Source organism: Cetorhinus maximus, chromosome 19 (genome assembly GCF_964194155.1).
Source record: "Cetorhinus maximus chromosome 19, sCetMax3.hap1.1, whole genome shotgun sequence".
In the NCBI taxonomy this organism is placed as follows: Eukaryota; Metazoa; Chordata; class Chondrichthyes; order Lamniformes; family Cetorhinidae; genus Cetorhinus; species Cetorhinus maximus.
The window spans coordinates 52,278,258-52,298,785 of record NC_135897.1 but is presented as its reverse complement, the minus strand read 5'-3'; the positions used below and the strand labels follow the sequence as shown (position 1 = coordinate 52,298,785).

At 44.0% G+C, this 20,528-nt stretch overlaps 1 protein-coding gene across 3 annotated transcripts in view; it reads right to left on the bottom strand.

The window, feature by feature from the left end:
• s100p (S100 calcium binding protein P) overlaps nt 1–20,078 on the bottom strand; it is a 46,607-nt gene extending 26,529 nt beyond the window's left edge. For 2 of the 3 annotated variants that reach the window (XM_078564551.1, XM_078564553.1), the window contains exon 1: nt 19,971–20,042. In XM_078564551.1, coding sequence (XP_078420677.1) covers nt 19,971–20,023 — 53 coding nt within the window. In that variant the 5' untranslated portion in view covers nt 20,024–20,042. Of the gene's footprint in view, nt 1–19,970 lie in introns of all 3 variants that reach the window. The other variant, XM_078564550.1, reaches the window with a different exon arrangement.
• Between the last annotated feature and the right edge of the window lie 450 nt (nt 20,079–20,528).

Genomic DNA, 20,528 nt, shown 5'->3' with positions numbered 1-20,528 from the left:
GACTACACCGAGGGGCAAGATGTCTAGTGGGTGCACTATTTTTCTAAAGGGGCAACAGCATTATAACTCATTTTGAGTAAATTCTAGGCTGTTGATGAGTGTCCAGAGTTTGTTACCACTATGTTCACTTGGTGACATTGTGTGGCACAAGTGCTTTTAACCCTAGTTGTGTCTTTACCTAGGTCTGCTCAATGGCAGGTGTATGTGGAGTGCCTCATTGTTCTGTCTAACTAGGAGCTGCCTACGCAGGCAGGAGAGGACTGAATGTTTATTGAATAACCTGTAATCTATACTTGCATATATTACTAACACCCTTAGCAATTGATAACATTTGCAAACAAAAATAATGTTTGCACTTAGTAAGGTGGAAAAATGAATGTATTTGTTTCCTTAGCATGACACAGGCCTGTTCAAAAATTACCTCCAAGTTGAATTCATATCAAACAACCAATAATTTGTCTAGATTGTGTCTTCTGTTTAGTGGGCCAACATTAATAAGAAAAGGAAAACTAAAAATAGAACTAACAAGTATGAATGTATTTAAATAGATTACAACTTTCTTCCAGTTAAGTTTGTTAAAATTTGAATGGACTTGCTTTTACACTGTTTCATTTGTGTATTTATGTCTGTTCCTGTATCTGGTGAATAACCTGTAATTATTAATCATAAATTTATATCAATGTTGGTGACACAAAATAAATGTCTAACATTTAGTTAGGTCTCAGTTATGGCAAACAGAATAAAATAATACCTTTGGATTCTATGTGACCTAGCACTGCAATAGTGATGGCAACAACAGCAGCTGTTGATATATCACATCATACAAATGGTAGTGACTGAGCTAATGTGCATGGCTCTGTGCTGATGGTTTGATTGTGAAATGTGATATGTCATTCAGGTTTGACATTTAGCTGGTTAATGGAAAAAGGCTCCAATTTAAGTCACGTATTTGGAAGTGAGAGTGTAGAAACTGCTGTTTTACATAATTACCGGAACAAAAGAAAGTGACACACATCTGCAGAGAGAATGCAAAGAGAAAACCTAAAAAATGCCTTACTATGGCCTGGTGCTACTTCATTAACAAGTGACCAATAAAGTTAGGTAGTTGCAATCTGACATTACCCTATCTGACATGCTCTATTTCATGCAGATGCAGCAGCTGCTGCCTCTTTTGCCCCATCCTGAGTGCAGCTCAGAAGAGAAAGTGAGATATAGTGTGTTCTCTCTCTCTCTCCAAAGCTCTGTGTTGTAATACTACAATCCCCCACCACCCTCTGGTAGAACCCAAGGGTGAACCATGATTGATGGGAGAGCTGGATTAAGCAATCAAATGAATGAGAAACAACAAAGCCTGCAGCCCTGATAGCATTCCAGCTGAGGTCCTCAAAGTTGGCGGACCTTTGTTCACATCATTCCATGCACTCATCCTACGGATGTGGGAGGAGGAATAATCCCCCCCTCCCCCACCCCTCCTCCCTGCCTGACTTCAGGAATGAGACAATTATAACTATCTTCAAGAAGGGAGATAAATCGTGCTGAGGAAACAATTGAGGTATTTCCCTCATGTCCATAGCAGGGAAAATCCTGACACATATTCTCCTGAATCACTTACTTCCTGTAGCTGAGGAGATCCTCCCAGAGACAGAGTGTGGCTTTAGACCTTCCAGAGGAATCTCCAACATGGTCTTTTATGCCAGTTAAATCCAAGAAAAATGTCGAGAACAACTCTTCATTCATCGACCTGACCAAATCATTTGACTCAATAAATCATGAGGCTCTGTGGATTGTGCTCCAAAGATTTGGAATCTTCATCACAACCCTGCAATTGATTCATGGTGACATGACTGCAACTGTCTTGAGTGGGAGATCTGTAAAAAAAAATACCTTCAAAATCCAGACTGGGGTCAAGCAAAGCTGTGTAATATAGCCCCCATACAATTTAAAACTGCCTGACAGTGGCTGTTCAGCTCATCATAGGTCAACTACTCTCTGGTGTCAGTTGCCTCCATGCCAAAACTACACTGACCACCTTAGGCTTACATGATCTACAGTTTACAGATGACTGTAGTGTCGTTGCCCACTCTGCACCAGATTTGTAACCTACTCTCGATCTCTTCAATTTTGCGCACAAGAAACTGGGCATGTCCTTAAATATTATCAAAACAAAACTCAATATTAACCCACACCTGGTCAGCCAAAAATATCCACTCCCATATATGTTGAAGGAAAGACTCTGGAATATGTTGAGCACTTCCCACATTTTGACAGTCACTGATCTTAAAAGGCCACCAGCGACAAGGAGATCCAACATCAGACCAGCTGCATCAGTTCAGCCTTCTACAAACTATGGAAGTAGGTGTTTGACAACAAAGACCTCTGAAAAGCTTAGTTACAGAGCAATGTCATCACCATCCTCCTGTGTGAGCCCATGAAGTATGTATCAGCGACACAGAGTGCTAGAGAAATTCCATCAGCTCTGGTGCATCCTCCAGATTCAATGGGGAGGACTGTTGAACAATCCTTCTTGATGATGGCTCCACTAGAATTCAGGGAAAAGTCTTACAAAATCAACTATGATAGGCTGGACACTGTGTCCAGATGGCTTAAAACCATCTTCCCCGTCAGGTCCTGTTTTCTGAACTCTCAAATGGCCAACATTCCAGGAGAAGACAAAGAAAACGCTTCAGAGACATACTGAAGTTCTCCTTAAAGTGCAGCAGCATTAAAATTAATGACTGGGAGGAACTTGCTACCAATTTTTCAGAACGGCGACAACTTGTTCATCAAGCTGCAGTAGGCTTTAAGTCACAACATCTTAATGATGAGGCAGAGCGGTGGCAGAGAAGGAAAGAAAAGGAAGCAAATTCTGCAGTTGGACACCACTACCTCATGGGACATCCTGTTCCATATGCCCAAAGACACGTGGGTCAAGAATTGACCTGCTCAGTCATACTTGAGACCTATGGCAGAAACCCACGACCCTGAGTAGACATCATTCTTGAATGAAGGGACAGCTGACGTTGACTATAATTAATGAAATACCTTGGTACAACCCAATAATAAACTTGAAAGCTGTTGCCGCCATTAATAGCTGACGATGTAATTAATTTATTTGATTAATAAAGCATCTGGTGCAAAGGCTTCCTGCATGAGCCATATTGTAAGCCCATCAGACCAAAATTTTTTCCATAGCCTATAATCTAAAGCATAGATGGGAATATAATCATAAATGCATTTTGTACATCTTGTATTCTAAATTCTATTTGCATAAAACCATGCCAGAAAAACAGTCATATTCGATTTCAAAGCAAAGGTTAAAGTTATCATTCAATTTAAATGCAAGATAAATTTACAAGCAGAGCCAGTGAGAATCCATTAAATTAGAAACAAAACATACAAGATTAGATGCACAATGGAAAATTATTTGTATGATATTGGGAGTAATTTTAAACACCAAGAATGGGTGGGTTTGGGTCAGGTGGGAGGTAAAAATTTTTGACATTTCAAACCCAATCACAAATCCACCCACCCCCTCCAACACACCCACCCAATTTAAAAGGGGGTTGCTTGGTTGTGTAGGTGACAAATCTGTGCAAGAGGCCAGTCAATCACTGAAATCTTTTAAAAGGCAACATCCCTCCATTTTAACAGGTTGTAAATAACTAATGCCTGCCGTGTTTCCTGGGACTTGGGAATCTCAGGAGGTTAAGGGTGAAGAGGGTCAGATTCATGAGGTCAGTGCATGCACAGCATTGTTTGGAGGTCAGGTGAAGACGTGGAGAAATTGAATAGTTTCAAGTCTCTGCGGTCAATGGTGGCAGAAGATGGAAATGTAGAAATGGAAATTAAGCAACAGACTAGTTCTTGGAGTAATTGGAAGAAATGCAAGGGCATGTTACGTGATAGAAAATTATCACTGAAATTGAAAGGAAGAACCTCCAAGATAGTTGTGAGACCGGCCTTGTTATGTATGCAGAAAGTTGGGCAACATCACAAAGAGAGGAACAATCACTGGAGACTAATGAGATGTGGATGCTCAGATGGATGTGTGGACTAACAAGAAAGGACAAAATCAGGAACCAGTACATCAGGGGGTCAGTGAAGTTTGTGTGAGCATCGAAAAAAGTAGCCAAGAAGAGAGTGAAATGGTATGGTCATCTGTTGTGGAGAGAGAGAGAGAGAGAAAGGAAATGTGGTGAGGTGAGCTATGGAGATGGGATTGCCACAAAGAGAGGATGAAAGCCTAAGACCAGATGGGAGGATGTGGTGACGAGAGACTTAAACACAGTGGGGTTGGAAGAGAAATGGGTGACTGACAGGAGGGGGTGGAGAAGGCTGATAACTAACATTGTGGCGACACCGGGTAAATTGGAAGAAGCTGAAAGTGGAAGAAGGTGTAACATTTGCAATTTCCCAATTCTCTGGCACCACCCTGTATCTAAGGAGGATTGGAAGATTATGGCCAGTGCCTCCACAATTTCCACTTTTCTTCCCTCTATATCCTCAGAGGCATCTCATCCGCTCCTAGTTATCTTTCAATTTTTTTAAGTACAGCCAGCCTATCTAATACTTCCTCTTTATCAATTTTTAGCCCATTCAAATCTCAACTAACTCCTCTTTCTCTATGCTTTGGGCAGATTTTCCTTGGTAAAGATTTTTAAAATTTAAATCAAAGGAAAATGCTGGACTTTGGGGATGGAGCAGAGAAGTGGAATTAGTTTTGGATTGCTTCAGCAAAGAACTGACTTGTCCGCAACTGGCTGAATGACTTCCTTCAGTTTTGTAATTTCTGTAGTTAAAACATATTAATCACACATACTTTTTTTTTCCCCTGTGCTGTTGGTCATTATTGTCCTAATCTTAAATGCAGTGATGCTAAGGTTGAAATTTTAATTTAAAAGTCCAATGCAGTTAAAAGAATTATTGATATCAATATGCTGTCTTTCAGTTCACATATAGGCATATGTGACTTGAGGCCCTGTTTTCTAAATCGGGTGGACATAAAAGATCCTATGGCAGTATTTTGAAGAGCAGGGGAGTTATCTCCAGTCTTGGTCAATATTTATTCCTTAATCAACATCACTAAAAGAGAATATTAGGTGGTTATCACTTTGGGAGTTTGCTGTGTGGAAATTAGCTGCAGTGTTTCCTCCATTACTACAGTGTCTAAACTTCAAAGGTACATCATTGTCTGTAAAGTGCTTTGAGATATGTTTAGGTCATGGAAGGTGCTATATAAATGTGAGTCTCTCTTTCTTCTCTGATGCTGCCTGGAGGAAACTGCTGCTGTTAGAGATCTGCATCTTTTGGGAACTGGAAAACATGTTCCTCTAGGTATCTATAATTGTTGTTTCCATTAGTCTGGTTCCGTTTGGTTTGGTTTACCTCTGTCTATTTTGTTTTTAAGTACCTGAAATATATTCCTAAGACATTATTTTTGCCTTTGGTGCTACATTTTTCATCAGTTAAGGTTTTTTTTTGCAGATTTTCTTGTAAAGCCTATGTGGTTTGAATAGAAGACGAAAAAACACTACAGTTTTTCATTCAACAAGGCTACCTTGAAAAAACACAATTAAAATTTAAAAATACTTTTTTTGTTTATATAGTTTCTTAAGAAATTATATTTTCTAAAATACACTACCACATCACTAGATTTTATAAATGAGTGATTGTGAAAACTATCCAGCACAGTTATTGAAAATTAATCAAAAAGAGATGTACTTACATTATCAACAGACAGCTAAAAGACTTGCAGGAACATATATTCTGTATGATATGTGCGTGTTGCATACATGCATGTATTTAATGTTTAAGACAAATAGTACTTGCCCCTGGGGAGATAAAGCACTCTTTCTAAATTGCAAACTTATTTACTGACAACAGAGTCATTAAAATATAATGAAAAACATTTCTGGTAATCAATCATGATGATAATTTAAAAACAGGTTTTATTTAGATCTGCTTCTGAGTAGATGCACTCTTAATGATGGAAATAAACTCTAATACTAATATCTCTTTTGCATCTGCAGCAAACATCTAAACCTGCCCCAAGGGTTACTGTGCTTCTGTGGAATAATATAGACTGAAACATGATGGGGGAGGATTTGATCCTAGCAATAATGGGGGCCTACCCTCTGAGAGAAGCTGCATCAGTTCAGTGTGCTGTCTGTCATTAATATTAGAGCTAGAACTTAACATTTGAACTTTGCATAAGGATATTCCCAAATGTGAACTGAATTCTTTTACATCTGATTGCTTCTCTCCCACTAATAAAGATGGAAATTGAGCCATTAAACAGTTGGCAATATTTTTTATTTTACTTTTTTTTGAGCCGTGCAAGAATGACCTGCTTTCTCAAACCATGGTATAACACAATGCAGGTACATGCAACTGTGGATTAGAGAAAATTTACAGATAATTTCATTCATTCTAAGTCCTATATAAGTCAATAGTTAGTTAGACTTGGGTGTGGTTATTTATTAGCAATGTCAGAAAGCTTTCATAGATTGGGGAAGAGGGGTCTCAGGCACGAAGTTGGAGTGGGTTCAGGACGACATGGTTAGATGGAGCAGGGATCATTTCAATTCTGGAAGTTTGGATTGGATGGTGGGTAGGCATACAGAAAGGGGATCCGTACATCTTGGTATTTTCCAACGTTAAGGTGCATTCTGTGTGTCACTTCTGCTTGGTGGATGGCTCACAGGTTCTTCACCTCAATTTTAACTTGAGACGTGAATCAGACATGCAGGGTAAGCAGCAAACCCCCATGACATTTTCGCCACGAGGCCTGAGCCATTTTAACCCCCAAATCCCACCTTAATATGATTGACAGGCTGCCTTCCTGATTACATGGCAAATTGGGATACAAGTGATGCATTCCTACTTAAAACAGAGAAGGGCCCCTTAAAGCAAAATTCTAAATCTATGTTTTTAAACTATTAAGCAATCAAAATATAGATCAGTTAATTCTGGACCTTACTGCAAAATGACAGGAGTATCACATTCTGGCTGGGAATTTCCTTTAGGATTCTCCCGATCAGCCACAATAACTTTGGAAACCATTTATGGGCCAGATTTTCACTCCCTTGGCAGGTAGCACAAGTTGGAGTTTCCTGGCTTGCCACACCGACCTTGGGAGGAAGTGCCCTGTCAAACCCAATTTTTGTACAGTGTGTGCGGGGGTGGTGTGTGCAGGTCAGAGGTGGCCACACAGGCTGCCAAATGCCGAGGCAGGCTGTTTAAAAGGCCTACCTTGGTTCTATAGGATTCCATCCAGGTTGTTTCTTTAAATTTTAGGGCCTCTAGTCCTTGCCCCTCGCACCTCATCATTTCCCCACCCACTCCCCATACCACCTTCATGCCCTAATGCCAACCCGTGTCCCCACCCACCACACTTTGCCCTTACGCCCCCATGCTAACTCACCAGTATCCACCATGACAGACCTCAGGAGCCATGTTGAGAAATAAAATAAAGGCCTAAATATCTATTACAGCCTTTATTAAAAAAACTCCCATTTATGAAAGACAGTTCAAAAATGTAAATACCCTCAAATACTTAATTCCTTATAAAAACAAACAGGCTTGTATTCATAACCCCACATCAAAGACAGCTTTTCCCATAATAACCTCTTTGAGCTGTCAACCAAACTGTGTACTTAGGGCCAGTGCCCCCACCCGCTGACATAATTGTAGCATGTGGAAAGCAGCCAAGCATTAATAATGACATAATGGTAGCCCTTTGAGAAATGTCAACAAGTAGCTATTGTAACTGCTAGAACAGATTTTTTTCAATCCTCACTAACACAGGCAGCCTATTTTCTAATATTTAAAGGGCTTGGGATTCCAATAACTTCACAACTTGACAGTTCTACAGACCTTATCCGCCCATCATGAGCATTTATATCTACTCTAAAAATTCATGACTCCCACACTGCAGGTTAAGGCCCTTGCTGCAGCAAAAATGGGGTCTGTTTGAATTCAACACTGAGCCCTGCTGTGTTTGGATTTCCGTCATGTGTTCTGCCCCCTTTCCCCTACTGGAGAACATGGGATCTGTCAGAAATGAGGGCAGGACTTCTGAATCTGGGTCCCACCCGCCATTTTTGAAGGTCCTTGGAGTCTCCATGACTCTGTGAAAATCTGGCCCAACTCTGTCTGCCAGAAAAAGGTTTTCTGCCAAAGTAATTGGGAGAACCACAGAGAAAACTCCTAGGGCAGAATTTCCTGCCTGCCGGCTGGGCAGGCCCGACCCAATCTCCAGTGGGCAGGGAGCCGATCCCCGCCAGAGAAGTGGGCCCTGCCGCCATTTTATGTGGGTGGGCCAATTAAGAAAACTATGCGCTTCCTGTGCGGGCGGGGGGAGGGGATTCCCCAAAAGCGAGAGTGCGCTCTTTCACGCATGCGCACGAAAGAGCGCACATCTCCCTGAGGCTAAGTGCTGCCTCAGGGAGATTGCTGACAGTTTTAAAAATGTTAAAAGTAGAAAAAAAAATCCTTAACATGTCCCCCTCATGTGACAATGTCACATGAGATGGGACATGTCCATAAATTACACTAAAACTTTATTAAACTTTTAAACATAATGGTAGCCCTTTGAGAAATGTCAACAAGTAGCTATTGTAACTGCTAGAACAGTCTTTGAAACCTCATCATGCCAGCGGATGAGGTTTCATGTTTTTTCTAATTCCCCCTGGGGCTCCTGGCCCGCCCACCAACCTTTGGTCCTTTAATTGTTTCGATGATCCTGTCAATGGTCTCAATTGGCCATTGACAGGTCGGCGGGCCTGCAGCTGATTTTGCTGCGCCCCCGCCTTCCTGAAAATTTAAATGGGGCGGGATGATGTCAGGGGTTCCCCCCAACGTCATCCCGCGTCATTTTACACATTGGCGAGCGGGCCCCGCCCCCTGCTCGCCGATGGCAAAATTCAGCCCCTAGTGACTGCACTTATGTTCATTTAAGGTGCACTTAACCAATCTTTGATCTTTATAAGAACAGCTTCTTATTCCTCTGGTGAATAAGAAGCTGGCTTCAAAACAGCAATCGAAAACTTACCAATGAGCTCTTGCTTTCCAAATCCCACACCATCCAGTGCCTCCAAACCATTTCTTTCAGTGACTAATTGATGCAACTGACATTGTGAAAATTGAGATTCAGAATTGATGCCACCCAGTATCAATTATCTTTGTCTCTGACTTTTGGGGGCTTTCTCTAGACCACAGGGGAATGCATGCCAATCTTTGGCTGGTTGGAGTTCAGATCAGGTCTTATTAGGCAGCCAGAGTGGAATTCTTGTGTTGCCCAGGAACTTCCCCATAAACATCTCATTGGTATAAGAGGACAGACAGAACACTCACTTGCTCCTGAGACCAAAAATTAGATGTAAGTTAAATAGCTAAACAAGGCCCAACAAAACTATGTAGCTCACCTACGTGTGACCCTCTTGCTTTCTAATCCCTCTGACTCAATGAAGATGAAGCCTAATAGTAGGAATTTCAACCTTGAAGAGCACATGGAATTTTGTGCAGTTAGAAGGTTAAATTTGTTGAAAATGGCAGCATGTCCAAAAGAAGGCTCCAGTGCGCCAACACCTGGCAGGTGAAGTCAGCTGTGCATGTGTACCCCTTTCTAGAGAGGCAGGTTGCAATTTAACTATTTAAATCAGTGCATGATATTTTAAGCAACATTTAAATTTAATGGTGCGTGGATGAGTTTCCTGAAACTCATCACTCAAACCAAGGCAAGAAGAGGATGGAAATTCATGGGGCTTTATAAAAGTCAGGCACAACAACACCAATAAACACTCATATTGTTCACTGCTGTTTTCTTGCCTACCACAGGGAAGCAGTTTGTTGAAAAAGTACTTGTATTAAGAAGCTAATTCCTGCGTTTTGAAGATATTGAGATTTAAATTCATGGACGGGTTGCGAAATGGCTTCCTTAGCTTGGACCTCGGACAAGGAACTAGGTGGCTATCAACAGCAGCAATAGCCTTCTGAGGAGAAACCTGCAGGTGGTCAGCAGTGGACAGCAGCAAAGGAGTTGAGCTGACAAGAGTTACTACCTACTTAACAAGATTTACAGGCTCAGTTCCCTTTACCTCTTAGAAGAACTGTGGTTCTGCAGGCTATGGTGGTCACATTAGATAATGGCAGACATCTGCAGCCTCATAGAGGAAGATCTGTTCCCAGCTGGAGCTGGTGACCACCATTCCCAATAATGTGACCACCACCCTCTTTTTATCTTTGGATCCTTCCAGAACACTACCAGAGATATATCCAGTATGTTCCAGTCAGCTGCAAATAATTGCATAAGATAGGTGCCTGATGATTTGGTTGCCAGAACTGTCATTTATGATGAAGCCAGTATGAGGGGATGCTCAGCTTTCCATATTTGACTGACTTCCCACAGGTGCAGGATGTCACAACTGCATACATGGCAATTCACAGCCCTACATTAACTAGGACATCCTCACATTGCTCTGCTTCATCAACCCATCCATACTTAAGCTAGGTTCCTCCAATCATGGACAATGTGCATGGAAGGCCTACTAATACATCACAAATGTTCTACTGCACCTTGAACATACGAAATGATTATCCTTTCTTCTATTCCTGGAGTGCAGCACCTGTGTCTGGTCAAGCAGAGCTGGAGAGGGATGCACCCTCCACAGTGAACTCTCCATAACTGTACCTGGCAACACCACTTGATCTTGCTCACTTGTGAAGTGTACATCACCAGGTGAAATACCAGCTATTTCTCTAATTGGCCCAATTGAAGTGTGAATATCTATGCTGGCGCATGATGAGCATGAGTCCTGTGATGGTTCACTCTTGGAAGAAATCGGCTTCTCTGAGAATTTAGTATTCAGGAGGTCCAAAATTATTTAACATTTCAAAATCTTTGTAGTTTTTTTCTCAGAATCTTCTTAATCTCTAATGAATTGTTAAATGACAAAAACCTTGTTGGAGCTCCTTGACCTGACATTTGCTACAACAGAATCTACTCTTACTGACTAATATAAGCAGTAAATGATGTATATGTAGCACTGGCCAAATAAACTAACACGGTTCTTTTCTGATCCAGCAACAGCAACAAAAAAAAGGGCTGCTGCCTTCCACAAAATTAATGGCTGCCTCTAGAAAGCCTTATGAATTGTTTGCTCCCAAAAACAAAGACAAAATCATTCTGTTTCAGCCAATTGCAGTTAGTTTTAAATGACTTTATTGTTTCCTTTCTATTACATATTAAATAAAGATTTGTTTCTGTCTAAGGTATGTTTGAGCTCTATTTTCATGAAACGCACCTCCATGTTGTAAGCATTCTTTTTTAAAGCAGAATTAAACTGTGTTATTCTTTAGTAAAGTTCTTAAAATAGATCAGGAAATTCCTTGGAGCCTTGGAAATTCCATTCGCATTACTGCACAGAAGTAGGCCAATTTCAACCCCATTATCTCTAACACAATCCCCTCCTGCCTTTTCTCCATATCCTTAAAATTCTTCACTTTCAAATCCTCATACAATGCTTTATTTAGATTTTACGTGTCTGCCATTATGGCTTCCATGCTCTAATAACCCTCTATGTGAAAACATTTCCTCCAACATTTCCCTTTAATTACCTAATGATAATCCTGAGTTCATGTCCCCTCAACTGCTTGTTCTTATTCAAATACAGGTAAAGGGCATCGCCACAGTACCTGTGTCCTATAGGCAACAGACAGCCCAGCTTCCAGTGATCATAGTGACAGGTGAAGGACCTAGTCTTCTGGGCCGAGACTGGTTACAAAAAATCAAGCTCAGCTGGTCTGAAATATTGCACTTGAGAACAGGAGGAGTTCCTGAACTGCTAAGGAAATAGGACAATATTTCAGGATGAGTTAGGAGAATTGAACGACCTTCACATGTTGCAAGGATCCCTCAGGTCAGAATTGGTTCCTCTAAAAAATCATGAAGAGAAACAATATGATTTTGTGCCACTCTGAACAAACTGAAGAAACAGTTGGCACAGATAACTCAACAATGTTCAATGTTCCAGGAAGAAGCCAAGAGATTCAAGAAAGAGACTGAAGAGCTGAATAATCAGCTGAATGAAACAAAAGAGGCATAAGAAGGAAAAGTCATAGAATGTTCCAAGAGGCGAGTGGATAATGAAGCCATGGGTAGCTCAACTACCGAACTGAACCAAGTTAAGATTTCACCAGAGAGAAATTTGTCTGACTGTGAAATCAAAATGAAGGACCAGACAAAACTATGGCAAGCAGGAAAAGAAAAGACAAGAATCAGATCAGAAATGCCAGTTGGCTATGTCTCAAGAACCCTCTCAACAGCTGAGAAGGGTTATTCCCAACTAGAGAAGGAAGGTTTATCGGTGATATTCGGAGGGAGGAAATTACACAAGTATCTGTATGGATGACATTTCACCATTGTGTCAGACCATAAACTATTAATGGTTTATTCAGTGAAGATAAGGCCATCCTGCCAATAGTATCAGCAAGAATTCAACATTGGGCTTTGATACCCTCTGAGTATGACTACACCTTTATGCACTGTCCTGGCTTGCATATTGCAAATGCAGATGCACTCAGCCATCTCCCGTTACCAGATAACATTGTACATGCTCCAATGCCACAAGAAGTTGTGCTTGTGCTGAATTTCTTGGATTCTTCGCCTGTGTGTGTGAAGCAAATTAAAAGTTGGATGAAGAGAGATCTAATTTTGTCAAAAGTGCGAGAACTTGTATTGCAAGGGTGGTCAGATTCACAAGTATCTGAAGAGATAAGACCATTCCATGCCCAAAAAATAGAGTTAAGTTGTCAAATTGGGATCTTGTTGTGAGGATCAAGAGTTGTTGTCCTTTCGCAAAGAAGAGAACCACTCTTGACAGCTTCACAGTGCGCACCCAGGCATATCAAAGATGAAAATGCTTGCCTGAAGCTATGTTTGGTGGACAGGCATTGACAGTGACATTGAAAGCATGGTCAAGCGCAACAGAAGTTGCCTGTTTCAGCTCCCCGTAGGACCATTCTTAGGTATCATGTTTTTCTTGATCATAGATGTACATTCTAAATGAATGGATGTGAATGAAGTCAGGTCACCGACATTGAGCGCAATTTTCGAAAAGCTGCGTCATTGTTTTAGTATACATGGCCTATCAGAAGTCATTGTTTCTGATTACAATACAGTCTTTACCAGTAGAGAGTTTCAGAGATTCATGAGTTTAAATGGAATCGGACATATTACAACAGCACCATGTCATCCCTCATCAATTGGTTTAGCTGAAAGAGCTGTGCAAATTTTCAAATCTTGAATGAAGAGGTTATCAGAAGGTACTTTAGAAATTCAACTTTCCCACTTTCTTCTCAGTTATTGTACAACGCCTCATTCAACAACAGGTTCAACGCTGTCTGAAGTATTGATGAAACGCCACCTAAGTACAAGGTTAAATCTGGTGTTTCCAAACGTAGAGGGGAAATTAGAGAAGAATCAGGGTAATCAAAAGTTGAATCACGATATTCATAGCAAAACTTGCAAATTCACTGTAGGAGACACAGTTTTCATGTGGAATTTTGAAAATGGACCTTGTTGGGTTCCTGGAACAATTGTTTCAAAACTGGTCCCTTGTCCTTCCAGGTGGAAGTAGAAGACCAAATTGTTTGAAAAGATGTGGACCACCTTCGGAGTAGAAAGACATTCCAACAGCCAGCTGTTCCGCCTGTGATTAACATCGAACCATTAATCTGTGAGGTGACTGATCGACCTAGAATAGACATGCCCCATGTCTCTGTACAGTTGCCAAACCCTGAACTGCCACTTTTTGATGATGTATCTGGTACTGCAGTTCCTGATCATGCTGATCCTGTGGAAGAACCTCAAGCGGTAGAGCTACGCCGTTCTAACCGAATAAAGAAAACACCTCAGAGACTTAATTCTTAATCACCTGAGTTGTATATATGTACACGTTGTCAGATAAAGTGTTCTCTGTAAATAGAAACTGTAAAAAAAAACTGAAGGGGGAGGAAATTTAGTAACTGAAGGTATAGCCTCTCCTACAGTCTATCAGGGCTCATGTGTTTGTTCTTGGAGGCTCCAACCAATAAGCCCTAAGCGTGGGTAATCCAGGGGTCAGGGTTTCTTGTCGAGGACTTGATTCAAGCATGTAGCACCTGGAAAGCTCTCTGTAATAAAATGTATCTGTTTTTAGTTGAAACCTATCCAGTATGTCAAGTCATTACACTATGCTAAACCTGTATTGAACTTTGGTTAGACCATGCTTAGAGTACTGTATGCAGCTCTGGTCACCATATTGCAAAAAAGGGTATAGAGGCCCTTAAGAGGTTACAAAGATTTACAAGGCTGATACCAGAAATGCCTGGGTATACATATCAGGAAAGGATTCACAAGGTGGAATCTCTTTTCTCTTGTAAAAGAAGGCTGGTCTTTGAAGAGGTCTTTAAAGTTATAAAATGTTTTGATAAAGTGAATGTAGAGAGAGTGTTTCCTCTCATGGGGAAGTGAGTCAACATAAGATAGTTACAAACAAATCCATTAGGGAATTCAGAAGAAACTTATTTACCAAAGAAAGGTGAGAATCTGGAACTCGCTACGACAGGGAGTGGTTGAAGCGAATAACATAAATGCATTAAAGGGAAAGCTAGACAAGCATCGGAGGGAGAAGGGAATAAATTGTTACAATGATAGATTTAGATGAGAAAAGATGGGAGGAGTTTCAAGTGGAGCATAAGTGCCAGCATGGATAGGTGGGACTGAATGGCCTGATGCTTTGCTGTATATCCTATGTAATCATGGGCAGAATTTTCCCGTTGGCGTGCGGGGGCAGACCCCGCACATCCGCGCCTAAAATGATGTGGTGATGTCGGGCGAGTTTCCTGACATCACCATGCGCCATTGCAATATTTCGTTGGGTGGACGCGCGATGATATCTGCTGCGCACCCGCCATTAATTAATGGGCCACTTAAGGCCCTTAACTCACCAATCAACATCAAATTTTCGGCGCACGTGCAATTTCGGGTCGGCGCATGGGCGCAGTGGGCAGGCGGGTAGGACACATTTTTATAAACCTCATCCACAGGTGGGTTAAGAGGGCTCACTGGGGTTGCGAATGTGCTCTCTCAGGTATTGATTTTTCAAAGTTATTGAAACTTGCCTGTGTGAACTGCAATACTTCAAAACACATTCCAGCTACTTTGTCTGGACTCTTAACCTTCAGGTCAGCACTCTGCAGTGAGGAATCTTTTTTGGGCCTGCAGGTTTCAGGAAGCCTTCCCTTAGCCTGGGAATGGAAGCTGAACTGTCCACTGGAGGCACCTCTTCTGAGGAGGAATGGAGGGCTAGAAGGGGAAGGAGGCCAGGAGTGCACATTCAGCCTCCAGAGGAGCCACCTTTGGGAGGACAGGTGCAAGCACAAGGGGTGCAGACCAATAGGTAGTCCAAGGCGGAAGGGGCTGCAGAAGACGCCACTATCCTGCTGCCAGGGTATACAGGCGACGAAGCAGCTACCTCAATATGTCTGAGGTGCAGTGCCGAAGGAGACTCCATCTCTCAAGGGAGACAGTCAACTATATCTGTCAGATGATTGGGCCTGAAATCTCCGTGAACTGTGTGGGTAGACGCCCCATGCCAGTGGCTCTAAAGATCACAGCTACCCACAACTTCTATGCCTCTGGCTCCTTCCAGGGCTCGGTGGGTGATCTTTGAGATATCTCCCAATCAGCTGTCCACACTTGTTCAGGTGTGCATTGACCTTCATGCACTTCCGTTGGGACCTGGCAAGTCAGGCACAGCGAGCCAGAGGCTTTGCGGCCATTGCTGGCTTCCCCTGCATCCAGGGTGCAACAGACTGCACACATGTGGCCATCAAGGTGCCAGCAGGTGAGCCCGGTGCCTTCATCAACAGGAAGGGCTTCCACTTCATGAACGTGCAGATAGTGTGTGATCACAGGATGCAGATTCTGCAAGTCTGAGCAAGGTACCCAGGCAGCTCCCACAACACCCACATCCTCAGACACTCCCAGTCTCTCTTCAATGCTCCAACCCGGCTTGATGGATGGCTGCTGGGTGACAAGGGCTATCCCCTCAGAAGGTGGCTCATGACGTCTCTCCGCCATCCAAGAACAGAAGCTGAGCAGCGGTACAATAGGATCCACGGCACCACAAGGGCTGTGGTAGAGAGAAGCATCGGTCTTCTCAAGATGCGCTTCTGTTGCCTGGACTGCTCAGGGGTCGCACTCCTGTACCCCCCAGATCGTGTCTCAGTGATAGTGGTTGCATGCTGCGCTCTCCACAACCTTGCGCAGTGGACAATGAAGATGTCGACGCAGTGGCTGCGGCTGAACACGATGAGTCCAGCAGTGAGTCCGAAGATAAGCACGCACAGGGAAATGCTGAGGGGGTAGACACTGACCTGGGCGTACTCCAGGGAGGCAGGAACACCCAGGAGGCTTTAATCCAATGAACCTTCAGCTAGCACATCACAGATGGACCTCCAAGACAAGCCTGGGCAGTAGGCTCTATACTCGATACCTAAGTGCCAAATCTGCCAGATTAGGAACAGTAACTAAGAGCCTTGTTAATAAAGCTGAATGTCCCACAAAGCACTCATAACATTTTTGTAAACCATACACATGCAGGAGAAAAGAGACACCCTCAGCCATGGTCACATGTCTGAATTTAATATCATAAGCAAAGAAACTTAAGCCAAAAAAATATCAACGGTGTTTCAATTCAAAGCAAATCATAAAAACCTCATTGCGGGCCAACACAAAAGCACCAGTGATAAACTCATAGTGTGCCTAAGGTGCCTTATGTTTACGTTTCCGTGTGCTATGTCTTGGTGCTGCCCCCTCACTGGCCCTGGCATCTGAGACAGCCTGTTGACTCTGCTGTCCTGTTGGCCTCAATGACCTTGGTGGTCGTCCTCTGGCCCGTGGAGCCTGTGATGGCCCCGCCTGGGAGGGAGCTGCCAGATCCACAGCTGGCATCTCCCCAGTCGTCGCAGCCTCATCAGATGCTACGGTCACTGGCAGAGGGATGGAGGAGCTGCCGCCATCATCCGGAGCGCCCTGAGAGGTGCCCGCAGAGACGACAGGCAGCTGCAGCGCCAATGTGAGGTTGCGCCGGACCTCCCTGTTCACCGTGGATGGACGGGCACTGAGCTGGGAAACTTGATGCCCAGACCATCTCCCACACTAGCACTGACCAGCTGAGATCAATGCCAATGTGAGGGCTTGCTGGTCAGTGCACATCCCCAGGAAGCCCTGATGGGTCTCCTGGAGGAGCCTCTCCACGAGAGTCGCCATTCTCTCCATGCAGGATGCATGGCGCTCAGACAAGTGGCTCATTGCTTCAGCAATCGTCCACGTAGACTCTTCCACCACGGAGACCAAGCCAAGCATAGCCTCATGTATCTCCCACAGATGCTCCTGCACACCCGGCTGCATTTCCTGCCCCTGCTGCATCTAGGACGACTCCAGAGGCACATCATCAGGCACCGACTGAGCATGTGCCTGGTCCTCTGCAGTCCTCCGACTGCTGGCACCATGGGAATTCTCTGTCTCTGCCAGCTCCTCCAGTGACTGTGAAGTGCCCTCACCACTTTGTCCCGGGACACTAGCTGATGTTCTAATTCCCACCGAGGTGCTCGTATCTACGCTGGTGCCTGCCTGGCAGAGATGGTGTGATGCTGGTGAGACTTCAGGGCCCTCAGGTGTGAGAGGGGGCATCTGCTGGTCTTCCTCCCAGCCCTGCTCTGCTGATGCTGAAAGGAAGAACAAGGACATTGGATCAGTTAATGTGGAGACAATGTCAATGTGCATCCCTGTCCCCCGGATCATTATGTGCTTATCCTTCCATAAGCAATGGTCAAGCCGTGTTGCAAACTTCAATCACTTAACATTCAGTAGTGCTATGGCAGAGGGGTGGAGGAGCTGATGGGAGTACAATGCTGACCTTACTGCTGGCCATACATACCTGCCTGTGGCACCCCAGCCTCACCGACACCAGTGGACCTGGGCACATGGCCCCTCTCCAAATCCAGGGTCTCCTGCTCAAACCGGCTGAGAATGGCTAACTGCGCCTGGCTGCCACTATTCCTCACACGCTCTTCAGCATTATGAGCATTCTTCTCCTGAAAATGGGAGAAGAGCCTTGATTTGTGCAAATTGTACATGGATTCTCTTCGCATACGGCCCACCCCAACCAGAGTGGGACATTGCAGGGCTCCAGTGCCTCCTCACCTCGCTGCTGCCGAACACTCACACAAAGGTGCTAGGCCTGTTCCCCAAACCCCCCACCCCCCCTCTTGGCTACATGCTGCCTACATCACATTAGGCACCACACGGTATATTGTTCCATCGCAAGGAGGCGCAAGCACATGGTGCGCAGAGGGCAGCAGATGGTTCGTTGCCACACCACCTTGAAGCTCCCCTCCCAGCATGTCATCACCCTCACTCGGACATGTCCTGCAATTCAGGCACAGCGCCTAGGTGCAGCTCCTCCAGGTTGCCCCCAAAACAGTCATGTGGGTCTCAATGTACCACATACTGCAGGGGCAGAACCCATCTCATCACCGCCCTCTCAGGCTGACCTTGGCATGGGCAATATCTGCTGGCCCACCCAGCAAAGGACACACGCCGCCAATGATTCAATGCAGTCACTACGCTCAGATTGGTTGGGGGGTGGGGGGGGGAGCGCAGCTCGTGGGGGAAAGCTGACCTGCTGGGTAAAGTGACCAATGCCAACATTGTCCTCACCCTTCCAGAGCGCAACAAGTCATTGAAGCGCTTGCGACACTGGATCAAGGTGCGCCGTACCACGTCATGGGAGCTCACCACCTCCACCACCTCCTCCCAGGCATGTTTTGTCATGTGGTGGGGCCTCCTCCTCCTCCTGTCCTGGGGAACCAGCACCTCCTGCCATGCTGCCACCTCCTCGAGGAGGGCAGCAAGGCAGTCATCGGAAAAACGAGGGGCACACGGGCCCTATCTTCCAGCCTGGCCTGCCCCGATGGCCTACCCTCCGACCTGGCCTGCCCTGATGGCCTACCCTCTGTGGACTTGGGTCACCTCTATTGTCCCTCTGCAGGGCCCTTCTCCCGGCCATTGTGAGCAGCCTTTCCTTTATACAGGCCGCCGGGTCGCCATTGGACCCGGAGGACTGAGCGCGCCCGCCGTTGCCCGCCCACTCCCGCTATGCATGGGAGTCGTGAAGTACGCTGGTCGGACTTTAATTGGCCGGCCCGCGTAAAATGGCGGCGTGGACCAGATTGCGGGTGGCGATTGGGTCCGCACCCGCCCGCGCCTGCTCCCATTCCAACCCACCCACCCCACCCCCCCGCCAGCCAGAAAATTCAGCCTCATGTTTTATGGCATTGAATGCTGGGAGAAAAATATTTAATTTTAATTCTGTGCTGGTTACTCAGGCATGTCTTACATTCAAAACCATCTTGCATTATGAAACAAGAGGAATGCTTTGAAAATATCTACAATTCTGTTTGATACAGCATTTGAGGATATGTTGTAAAAGTTGTTAAATGAATGATTTATTTGTCAGGTGTTAGTAAAGCTCAACTTACAAATTCTAACCCAATATTTTCCAAGTAATTCTACTGAACAGCGAAATAATGAACATTCAGTAGACAGCTACATTTTTTACATTAAATGGTAAGCATCATTGAAAGTAAATGAGATACAATTTTAACTTAGTACTTGACTTTTCTCAGCGGAGCATATTTTCATCTCTTGAGGCTTTTCACTTGCGTTTCTCCACATCCTCCAACAGGATAATCAACCAAAACACAGGTTTATGTGACTTCCTGTCAGTTCAGACGGTTGGAACCTGGCTCTAAATCTATCAGAACTTAGAAGTTTATTTCAGTTATCCACAAAAAGATTAGAAACCCACAAACGTACCTCAGGAGAAGGTTATTCCTGGAATTAAAAAAAAGTTGAAACTCACCCTAGCTTTTTTTGTGGCTCCATGAGAAAGACATTTGTTTCATCTCTCAGCATGTTAGGGTTTGCCTCTGGTTTCAACTTTGCTGCTCTAAAAATCTTGATACCGAAGAAAGGAAGGGTGGGCATTCGGGCATCATTCCAAGCTGAAACAAAAGCAGGAAGTTTTCTTAGTGCAGCTGTTAACGATCTGCTTCGGTGTAGTTATCATCAAGCTATTTTCAACACCCGTTATATTATGGCTACATTGAGTGACCATGCTTCTCCACCACCACCCCCTCCACAACAAAAAAACATTTACATTAATATCCCTCAAATTTACAAAGGATAAAAGAACAGTTTGTCAATTTATTGTTGAGTTTCCAGTTATCATAATTTAAATTGCATACAGGCCTTCCTTTTTGCTTGAATGAAGTATTATATTAGATGACTAATTTACAATGCTGCTTCGGTGTGTGACTGCTCTGCTTCATAACACGTACGGACAGAACAGTGTCATGGCAGGACATTGTGCATGATTGGTAGCCTAGCAGGATCAGTATAAATGTCTTTTAATACATTC